The sequence below is a fragment of the Corapipo altera genome, unplaced genomic scaffold, assembly GCF_003945725.1.
Source record: "Corapipo altera isolate COAL_440 unplaced genomic scaffold, ASM394572v1 77b, whole genome shotgun sequence".
NCBI classification, from domain to species: Eukaryota; Metazoa; Chordata; class Aves; order Passeriformes; family Pipridae; genus Corapipo; species Corapipo altera.
The window spans coordinates 2,323,179-2,334,964 of NW_020884933.1; the positions used below are offsets into that span (position 1 = coordinate 2,323,179).

At 44.6% G+C, this 11,786-nt stretch overlaps 1 protein-coding gene across 4 annotated transcripts in view; it reads right to left on the bottom strand.

Annotated features, from left to right (window-relative positions):
• SRGAP2 (SLIT-ROBO Rho GTPase activating protein 2) overlaps positions 1 to 11,786 on the bottom strand; it is a 108,047-nt gene that overhangs the window by 49,499 nt on the left and 46,762 nt on the right. For all 4 annotated transcript variants that reach the window (XM_027659783.1, XM_027659781.1, XM_027659782.1 and 1 more), the window contains exon 5: positions 1,292 to 1,354. In XM_027659783.1, the coding sequence (XP_027515584.1) occupies positions 1,292 to 1,354 (63 nt within the window). The remainder of the gene's footprint in view (positions 1 to 1,291; positions 1,355 to 11,786) is intronic.

Here is an 11,786-nt window from a genome sequence, read left to right on the forward strand (position 1 = left end):
TTTCTGGTGAAGGGGCAACTTCAAATTTTGCAGCAGAAGGAAGGAATAAACAGATTTCAAGTTCCTAACATTGACATCAGAAAGGTCAGTACCCTACAATTCTTCATTTTTCAAAGGCTGAATTCTGGAAGATCTTCCTTCCACGGTCACAGAAACTACCAGGACTCAGTATTTGGCTGAATGACCTGTCAGAGCCTGGCACACAGGAATTATTACCCACATCTATGAAACTCCAGGAAGCAGCCCCTTCAGTGCCAGGTCAACTTGGATCAGAAAGAAATCTCAGTTCCTGAAAGTCTGTGGTTAGAAACAGAGCCGAGTTCTTCCCTAAGATCCCATCCAGGGACATGACTCAAAAGTTGTATCAGATTAAGTCCTCAAATAGAAAACAATTTCTGGAGTAGGCAGTGCTGATTATTATTATTATTATTATCTGAATATTTGGTTTCAATGCTGTAACTGTAACAAATTGTAATGGAACATTTTATTGATGTAGGAAATTGCAGGGATACCCCATAAATATTGTAACATTGATATTTTTACTGAATTTCATCACAGGGTTGATGTGCCATGGCTTGAGGAACATCCCCAGATCATCTTTTGAAAGAAGGAAGGACAGAACTTGTACCTCCGTGTCATGACCCTGCATATCATTAAGGAAGCACAAAATAAAAGGACATTTTGAGCCACTAAACCACATGTAAGTTCTGCTTTTAAAAGAGAACTAGCTCAGCAACAGCTGCAGAGAGCAAAAATCTCATCCAGCAACAGGATTTCCCATTTATCAATGTGAGAAGAAAAACCCCCACACAGCACATGAGCTCCCAGGAACACATCCCTCCTCCTTCCTTGGTGCCTCCAGTGGATTTACTGAGATCCAAAAAAAAAAGCACAGATGGAAAACTCTTATTACTCTAAGGGGAACTGCTTTGCTGAGGGTTGAGGAACAAACACACACAGTGGGTCCCCCCCTGTGCTGCCTTCTGTCTGCTCACACCACACAAAACTGAAGGGTTTTAGCATATTTAGATATAATTCTACTCTCTCTGACTCTTCTTAATTTAAAACTATCACTGCAGCGAAGGAGAAGGTGTGATCTCCCTGGAGCAAACACTCACAGAGCTGAAACAACACAGGGACAGAGGGAAAAAGTGGGATTTATGGTGCTCTGTAGGTGGTGAACACGAGGTGCCTCAAACTGCAGGGACTGCAGACGTTTATCAGTGTTGGTGGGAGAACCCAAACACTTCCCTTGTGCCTGAAAAGATGCCAAGGAGTCAGTTTGATTTACCGTGTAGAGTTCATTCAAGACCTTCATCAAGTCTTCCTGGAGCTGCAATCCCACTTCCTTGCTCTGCAAGAGAAGAGAGAAATGAAAGTTAATTGGGGAAGACGGAAAAGAGGAGGAGGAAGCGAACACGGAGCACCCACAAATAATTTAGGCCCAATTAAGCACCACTATCTATGCTGGCAAATCCAATAAACTGCCCAGCCCAGAGCCACTTAGGGTCACGTTGCACCAAGAGTATTAATAAACTGAAATGTTGTATAAGCGCAGAAAGAAAAGCTTTGCTGCATGGAGATGGAAACGGCCAGAGAACTTGGGATTTTCAAAGGAAACACACAGATCCAACAATTTTAGCAGGATCAAGCAAGACTATGGATACAGGACAGCTTGGTATGGAAGCTGAAGAAATGCAGGGTAAGGAAGTCAGCATGTAAGAAGAATATTACTCAGTTTAGACATTTTACTCACTCACTACCCACTAAGGCAGCGTTTGCGTGACTGACCCTTCAAGCTCTGCGTGTTAGAAGTGTTTAATATCTACTGGGGCAGCAAATTTGATAAGTTCAAGATTATTTATGCCTACAAAGTTCAGGAAAAGAAAAAGATAAAGAGGCAGAGTGGACAAACCCACACTTAAACCAACATTGTTGCCTTGGAAGTCAAGATAGTGTTAAGCCATGAGGAAAAAAAAAACCAAGACCATACTGATAAATGTAAAAGCCAAAAGAGAGAGTTCATATAATTTAAATCTAAATTATTCTCTTCTGAACACTGTCCAGTTCAGCAGTGCTCAGAGTGGGTTTCTGAGATGATGGTTGTTTTATCCAGATTGTTTCCCCAGCACAATGGGATGCACGAGTATCCAAGGTCCAATCCTTTGCCTTTTCCATATATTTCAGTCCCACATTCCTAACCCTGCTCCCCAGGTGCTACTGGAAAAAAAAAAAAGCATCTGACACAAATGCTGACAAAGGAAAGCATCCTGCTTTTTTTTCTGAGGAGTCTTTAATCTAAAGAAAAGTGAGAAGCTGGTGGTTCCCAATCCCCAAGGGAGTTGGCAGAAATGAATCTACAGTTTTTTCCATCTCCGAAAGCAGGAAAAAAAGCTGAAGCTGCTGCTCATCCCTGCAGTGATGTGGGTCACAAGGGTTTTCTGACTGCCTTTTTCTCAACGTGGAGATGATTAATGGAAGTGACTGGCTGGGTCTGTTTTAAACGCCCTGAGCACTGAACTTTTCACACAGAAGGAGCTTTTGAGCAACACGCTCCACTGTGCTGGTGGAACTGCCTGGACTGGCCCAATCATCTGCCTTTCACCAGGCTCTTTTCAGCCCATTTGCTTATTTCTTGCATAAAATTGCTCATTCACTGCACAAACTGCTGAAGCATCAATTATGCGAAATAGATTAAAATGAATATTTTAATGTATATTCGGGGTTGAAGAAGAAAAGGAGACACGCAAGTGCCAAATTGTCAAAACACAAAACTCTTTGTGCTTCCAAATGAGCAATCAAGAAAGAAGCTGCTGGATTGCTGGACTGGAAAAAACCTTCCATTAAGATGAAGGTGAGATAGATCATAGGTGCCACGAAAACAAGAGCTGTGCAATGAGCACTGTTAATGTAATGCTGTTCCCTGCACTGATTCCACCAAAAGAAAAAGGTTTAGGAGGGAAAAAAGCTGAGCTGGTGATAAACGAAAATACATTCGAGGAACCAGAAGGGTTTCCTTGGGAAAGTCAGAAGAAAATGGGAAAGAAGTTGTTGCTCGAGTGCTGTAGAGGGAGGCGAAGGTGATGCACAGAGAGAACTTCCCTGACTTCCCATGGAGTTCAAAGTGCAGCTAGATCCCAGGTTGCTGATCCCAACCCTTGTCATACAGGCATGAGAGATTCCAGAATCATGGTAGAATGTGGCAAGGATTTACAAAGAAAATGCATGTCAAGGAAACAGAACCCACAGTCTTTGCAGTTGCCAACGTCTCCAGTACCAATTTCTATTTCAGCATCAAATCCTTTGTTGTTCTCTATTATTCTGTATGTTTTGCAAAGGCAGACAGAGCTTAAATAAGTCAGTTTGTAAACAATCTTCCAGGAAAAAGCAATAAATGAAGGCAAATCTGATCAGTTTTATTATTATTTATCCATGTTCGGCTCTACCTACAACCAGAGTCTATCTGCACCTCCCTGAAAGGGCTTGTGCAACAAAATCTTATCTAACTGGCTCTACTAATAAACTGTGTGTGTGGGGAGGGGAGGTCCCCACAAACCTTGTCTCCTTGTCCCATCAGGGCTAAATCCTTCTGCTCTCGATTTGGGAGATGATCCAGTTGGATCATCACTGATGCTCCTGGAACATGGCACAGCACAGGAGCCCATGAGAATGGGGAAGGGGGAGAGTGGGGCACCAGCACCTCCTCACCTGTGCTGTGCCAAGGTGTGCAATGAGTGGTGACAACCACAGGCTGCCCTTTCCCTGAAAATCAGGAAAATAATCAGCAGCACCCAAGGAAGTCATTCCAGGATGGTGACAGCAGTGCAAACCTGCTTCCTCAGCACGTTCCTCTCAAATTGCCCCTCTCGAGCCTTTCCTGCAGCCCAAAGAAGCTGCTCTGAGCGCGTGTGTGCACACACAAACACACACACACACATGCACACTACTCCTTTGTTACCACAGGGTGTATCTGCCCCATGTGCAGAGCTGTAGGTTGCTGCCACATAAATTCCCAGCACCCCGTGCCAGCTCCTCAACGGCCTCTTTGTTCCAGCCCTCCCTCCCCTCCACCTCCCCTCTAATTTAATCAAGATGTTTTTTGGGATCTACTGCAGGACTGGCTTGGCTGTTCCGCATTCCACCAAACATTAACGACTTCAGCTTCAAAATATTCCGGGGGGATAATAAATCTGGGAGCGAAGGAATGCCGGCAACATTTCGTGCCCCGGATCTCGAGCCTCGGGAACTGTCGGTTCCAGATCTGATAGAAAGAGATGGGGCGGTTTCAAAACAAACATTCCGTGCAGCTCACGAGGTGCTTTCCCCACAAACTCAACACCAGGACTCCAACCATTGGTGGGTGAATGTGTAACAGCACCCAGATAAGAGATTTTATCTGATTATGTCGCCTCAAATGATGTCGGACGGTGACAGGGAACCCAAACCTGCTGATTCTGAGCTGCTCCCTAACAAGATCAGCTCCCTACATCTTATAAAAAGCAATAATTAAATGTACATAGGTGGAGGATAAACACTAAATATTCCCATGTTTTTTGAATCAACAGTGGGAGCTGGGAATGAATTTTGCTGTAACCAGTGAGGAAACGTGCAGCAGTGCAAGATCCTTTTAAATCCTGTCTAAATCCATGTTACAACACAGGGTATTCATTATGCACTAGTTAAATTCTGCTAATGAAGATTGTTAAAGAGAAGGCTTGGAAGGTAAAATCTAGCAGGATCCATGTAGCACTTAAACAGAATTTGGTAATTAAAGTTCAGAATTCTTTACAGGTGATGATAGTGATTTTTCCTCTTATTAATCAATCCTGCCTGTAATTCATTTGCATGCAGCAGTAAATATGATTTATCACCTCCATGCTCTCATCTAAACAGTCAACCAGCTTCACTGTGTCAAGTCTCCATCATCAACATCAGCCCAACCCCTATGTTATAAATATATCCCTTATTTTATGAGGATGTACCCTCACTGAGGGCTGTGACCTGCCTGAATCCTGGGCAAATTTCTCCCACAATTTTTATGGATAAATTGCTTAGCCACTCTCACGTGGCCCTACAGACCAGGAATTCTGTAACAACTTCTCCCAAAGCTTCCAACTCTCCAGAATCTACAGAAAAGCTAAGAAAACAAACCCTGTGTCACACAATACAAATGCATATTTTGGGTGACAGATCATCACTTTCCAGTTTAATGATCCATTATGCCCCGGCCAGTCATATTTAAATAAGAGTTGCTATTATCTAGTTTTCTCCACCATTTCACCAGTGATTTGTTTCACCACTATGTCAGCAAGAAGGAATTTTCCTTCTTAACAGCAGAATCCTGCCCTCTGGAAAGCCATTCCTACATGGAACCACGTCACACCACTGCCTCCCATCCTCTGGGCTCAGAGAGCAGCTTCCCAACAGCCCCATTCCCTATTTCCCTGGGTTTTTTTTCCTCAGAATTCTGTGCTGATCCTATGGAATTTTGGGCTCCAGGTGCTCAATCCCAACAAACCAGGCAATTTTATGGCCGAGAGTTTTCATTCCTGCTGAAAAACCAGCTAAATTTGCCCTCCTTGGACAAGCCACATGTGAAAAGGGCTTCTGGAGGTGGCAATGGTGGAGTCCTGGAACATATTGGAGTAATTTTAATGCTCTGCAGGGCAGCTTTGTGCTACCAACATCCCCTAATATCCTTTTTTTTTCCAAACTGCTGTGATGTATCTCTAGGAAAAAGTGACTGGAGGGATCAGTCACAGGAATGACCTGGAGTGTCCCTGCGGTGTCACCTCCTTCCTGCCTGACCTGGATTTTCCCACCTCAAGGTGATCCCACTGGTGCAGTGAAGGACAGGGTAAGCACAGAGGAAATCAGGAATAAAATGTAATAGCCATGGACTACTTGCACAAAAAACAGGACCAAATAAAGCATATTCCTTGCTCAATCCATAACCAGCAGTGACATTTGGACTTACCACAGAATCATGGAATGGTTTGGGTTGCAACAGACCTTAAAAATTACCTTGTTCCACCCCCTGCCATGGGCAAGGACACCTTCCACTAGCCCAGGTTGCTCCAAGACCCATCCAACCTGGCCTTGGACACTCAGGGATGGAGCAGCCACAGCTTCTCTGGGCAACTGTGCCAGGGCCTCCCCACCCTCCCAGGGAAGGGACTTCTCCTTAATATCCCATCTAAACCTACTCTTTTTCAGCTTTAAGCCATTCCCCCTTGTCCTGTCACTCCAAGCTCTTGTAATGGATTTGATGATCCCTGGGGTCCCTTCCAATTTGAGACAGTCTATGATTCTATGATTTTTAGCCTGTCACATATGCAGGAAAACTGCTCCAGCTGCAGCCTCTGGAGTTCAGTGCATCCCTGGGCACCAGGCTCTGATGGCATCGCTGGGCAGTGGAACAGGAGCCATCCCCTCCCATTACAGGTGGGGGAATCAAATCTCTACCTCAGCAGGAAATTTATGCACTGTTAGCTCAGATAAGAGCAGCACAGGAATTATTTCCCTCCCTCTCCCTTCCCCCATTCCCACTTGTTCTAAAAATAAGCAGGTCGGAAAAGGGGGAGATTTCATTTCCCCGGTGAGGGATCAGGTGGTGCCATTTCACAAGAGGCCTCTGTGTCCTCTTCAGATTTTGGGGAAAGAGTAAGAACTCATCACTATTTCCTGAGGCCCCCAAGGCAGAGGAAGATGCAGAGGATAAGGATACAAGCAGGGATGGAGCACGAAGGTACCAACTCTGCACCTCAGGGTTTCACTTGTGGCATTTGCATATTTGCATTTTTCCACTGTTAGGGAAAAAATACTTTTACAAATGCCCAGCATTTCAAGCAGCACATTTCTTTCATGTGCCTGGCTCTCCCACGTGTGGAGTACTTGGAGATTTGTCATATTCTGGTACCAAGGCAGCAAGAGACACGCTGCAGCTGTAAAGTAGGTCATTGCAAGCACAGACCCCTAAGAGAATTAATAATTCTTCTTCCTTGATTACTGCAAGGCTTTTAACCAATTCATTGTGGATTTTCCATTTCACATCAAACAGCCTGCAGTGTAGTAGGAGATAAACTGGGGTTTTTTTAACATGATCAAAGGTGTTAAATGGGAAGCGAATTTTAAACCCTCGGTTTTGTTTTCTTGATTCCACACAGGGTTTTTTTTTCTTCTCCCCATAAATAAATATCCCCAATTAAGGGGATACAACAGTGCAAAGGAATGCCGAGCTCTCAAGGTAAGATTCTCTGCAGGGAGAGGATGCATCCACCCGGAGCAGGCAGAGAGCAGGGAAGGGTCACTGCTCCCAACATCCCTGGGAGCTTTTCCAGCTAAAAAAATATGTGTTTTGAACACAGCAGGACCAACCCTGAGGGAGGGACAGGTACCAGCAGGGCAGGCAGATGCTGAGATGGCACCTGGCTCTGCTCAGGGGCACTGCCTGTCCTGAGGTCCCTCCACACACCAACTCATGCATACACTGAATAAATCTGCCTTTCTGCCTACTAACGCTTCCCAATTACTTCACAGTTTTGTTATGTAAAAATCTGTCAAACTTAAAAAAAAAAAAAAATCAGTTTGTTCATGAACTACTCCAAGTGGCTGAAGCTTCCACAGTCTGTTCTTTTAAAAAAAGCTATTTTTTTTTTCCTTAAATTTGAACAAGGTTATCATGCTGCTTCTAGGGAAACCTCAAAGAGACAACAGAGAAAGAGTGATTAAAGATACCAAATTAAAGAGACTACTGCTCAAAAGGCTATACATGTATAAATAATCCCAAGGGATCCCACTCAAAAGATACATCTGGAGGCAAAAGAGAACCTGATAACCATGCAAGAAACAGAAAGGTTGTACTGTGCAGAGAAATGAAGGGTCACATTAAATAGAGAGGGTGGCAGGGGGATAGAGGGAAAAGGGGAAATCAAAGTGGGAATCAGCTCAAAAAGGAAAATATTTTATATCTATACATCTATATATATAGATATATATATATAAATAAAGACATAAAGAAATATTGAAATAAATAAATAAAAGGGCCACGCTGAAGGAGGATAAGCAGGAGGAAATCAAAGGAGTGCTCTCCACAAAAGGAGATGAAGGAATGAAAAGGAGAACAGACATCAAAGCAGGATCATCTTCCAGGAGAGGGAGAGGTGACTGGAATAGCAACGCCGGTGGCACACGGGCTTGGAACTTCAGCCTTGCACAAAACCCAGGGCTAAATCATTAACTGCTGCACAAACAAGAAAATATTACCCCCTTCCCAAGGTGTAACTATCTGTTATTTGGACGATTCCCTGGTTTTATTTGCTGGAGAAGGTGGTTATTTCACCATTTATCTTCTTTTTCTTTGCAGTAGCACAGAATTGCACTGACACTGTCCATGGGGTCAGAGAAATCCCAGATCCCACCAGGATTCATCTGCAGGACTGCTGGAGCAGCAAGTCCCTGACCAACAGCATCTCTGACTGACACCTAAAAGAGTTTCCTCAGCACAAAACAAAGGGCACGGAAAAGTACAGTGCTCCAAGAATTCCTACAGCTCAGGTTGCGAGTTCCCAACAAGATATAAACCTGTAGCACATAATTTATTATCCAATTATATATAAACCCACATTTGGTGCAGACAGTGCTCAGCCATGGAAAGGTTCTGCAGGGAGAGGTAACCAAGGAATAAACAAATGCCAGGGGCAGGAAGAAAGGGGCTGACACACACTGTTCATCCAGCACCACTTCAGTGCTGGTTTTGGCAGCAAACACAGCTCCTCTTATCAGCACAGATACCTTTGAAGTGGCTGCCAGGCTTCCATCCAACACCCAAACAATCGGGACCCTCCACGTCGTCACACAGCCCTGGAGAGGGATCTCATCACAACACAGGGACAGGAACACTGGGAGACACAGCCACAGACCATGCAGGCTTCCCAGGACATCCAAACACTGCCAACACAAAGCCTTTGCAAACCTGTGTGCAGTGCAGGCACCACTGCTGGAATCTGGGGGGTTCAATGATTTTAAGACAGACCCAGCCAAGCTCTGCTGTGCCCTCTGCAGAGTGGTCTGAGGGGTCCAGGGGGAGCACATGAGAACCTCAGCCTGAGGATTCTCCATCCCACTCACTGGAAGAGTCAAACCCCACACGCTGCCACCACTGCTGATGTTCTTCTGGCCAGGGAGAAGGGCCTGGTGTTCCCACCTCAGGCTCTGTGCTGCTCCAGCTCCCACCACCAGCATCCCCTCCGCCATGAGGATGCATTTCCTTCCCAGCACAGACCTTATCACACCCACCCAGGCCCTTTGTTGCCCTCAGGTTGGATTACAGCTGCACACTGCACTCAGATTCCCTTTGAAAAAGCTCTCCACTTCACACAGGGTGAGATACAGCAGCTCAAGAGATGAGCAACAAAAGGGACCTTGAGCACATCCTTTTTTCCCCTGCTCACCTGCTCCACCCCAGCATGACACAAAACACTGATGAGAGGAAGCTCTGAGTTGCAAATGGCCCAAGAAAAGGATCTTGTGCCCCAGGATTCGATTTCCACTGCCCTCAGCAGAGGAGGATCCCTGTTCTGCTCTCCTCTCCATATTTCATAGCATTATTGACAACCCAGTGAGAAGTTCATAAATATAAGTTACCAGAGCACCTGCAATCAGCCAGACACACATATAACTCTTTCAGAAGCTGTTTTCTAAAGAGGAGTGTGAAAAAAGAACATTTCTCAGACTCTAAAATAATGAAGTGTCCTTGTTTTTAACAAGGAGTCTCCATGAAACAAGGGCAGGGAGCTCCCAAACCAGCAGCAAGACTGGCACCACAATTCCAACAGCTACGATTTTCACTGGAAAACAGAAAAAAATAAGCTCCTGTGTTAAACTAAACCTGAGTGCCCTGACAGCACCTGAGCTGAGGCTGCACTTCATTAAACTGCAGTGCATGGTTGGAGCAGAGAGGAGATGGTGCAGAACCAGAGAATGAGCTGGAACGACTGCCTGGCACAGGAGAGGCAGGAAACTCCGGTCTCAGAAGCAACACAGCCAGTTATTTCACTGCCATGGCCTGGCTAATTAGGTCTGTGGAGAAGCCACATAAAATTTTCTGAGCTGCAGCAGCACATTCATCCAGCTATGCCCCTGGAACTCGCTCTTATTTGGGTTTTGATCAAGACCTCCAGATCTGCCTTGCCCAGCTCTGTGGGAGGGTTTGCAGCGAGGCACAGTGGCTTTATTTTCCATGCAGCTCCTGTATAAACTCCATCTGCTTCAAGGCAGAGAAAAAGAGCTCAGCTTTCTGAGCTGTCACACACTACAGCAGCTCTTCTCCACTGAAAAATAGGAAAGGATGCCTCAAAAGTTCAAAAAAGGATGGGAGATCCTAAGGGGAGAGGGAAGAGAAAGTTCTTCAGCGATTCCTCATCAACAGGAGTAGTTTCCCTTTGGGCTGATGTGGTTGTAGAGGCACAAAAATACATGTTACTCCTAAATATCCAGCCAAGCCACTGAATAATTCCCCATCAATACCTACAGACACTGATCAGAAAGGCAGCCTGAGTGAACAACCCTGGAGAAGTGACTTGATCCACTTGTCCCTGTTTTTTCACCCAGGAAAAGGTGGAAAAGGTACCATTTGTCTGCTCATGGTCCAGAGATATTCCAACAACTGTGCTGCTTTTGGGATATATTACAAACATGCTGCAGAAGAGTTTCCTATATAGGTAACAATTCTTTAAATCCATGGATTATTAAGCTGATTTGCAATATTTTAACCACACACCTCATCTGTTTTCTAGCCTGCAGTACCTTTTGTACCAATTCCTGCTGCTTCTCACAGCTCAGGAAGGGAAGAGATTCCAGTGAAAAAGCACAAGCAGCAGCAGATCCAAGTTCAGCCAAATTTCTCTATTTATCAGCTGCTACCAGATAAGAGAGAATGCAATTTTTGTTTTTAACCACCCAGCACAAGTGGAATAGTAATCAAATACCTGCTTTGGCCTTCAGCCAACGTGATATTCCTGGCAAACAGTCAGGCAACAAGTAGCTGGGATTTATTAACAAGTGCCTTTTGTTTGCTCAAATTATAAATATGGAGCTTGCCCTCGGTCTGTGAGAAAGAAACCAGAGGTGTATTTTGTTGCTGATCAGTTATTTATTTGTTTTTATTCCAGTCCTGCAGCCCAAAATAAAGCATAACCACGGGTTTGCCCTGTTTTTATAAAAGGGCTGAAAATGAAGATGCCAGTTGCCAGCCAAAGTGGGATAATATCCATTTCCATGTTCCACTTTGCCAAGGCATTTTCCAGGCCACTTTGCTCAAGCACAGCCCTTGTTGAAATTCTGTGGGGAGATTACTTCTCCTTTGGAGGGATTAGAGGAATTGAAGAGTAACTGCCATTCAATAATCCCGTGTAAGTATCTAATCAACCATAATGTAATTACCAGAAAGTTTTAAAAGGTCAAAAAGGCCTCAGTGTGACGTTACTTGAAAATGAGAAAGATCCCTCCTCTGCTTGGGCAATGACTTAAAAATAAAGAAGTGTAAGAGAAACAGAGTGTAACAGCTGAATGTATTTTTCATACTCCATTAAAAACTCAGGGAATAGGCAGAGGAAAAGGAACACCACAGTGCACTTGCACTGATTTTCATTCTCCCCTAGAAATCACACCACACACAAAAACCTGCTGCAACAGAGCAAATTCATCCTGCTCTCCAGGTAACACAGAGATGCTGCTCCTTCAAGTGCATCTTGACACGAAATATCTCACACAATATTGAGCACTGC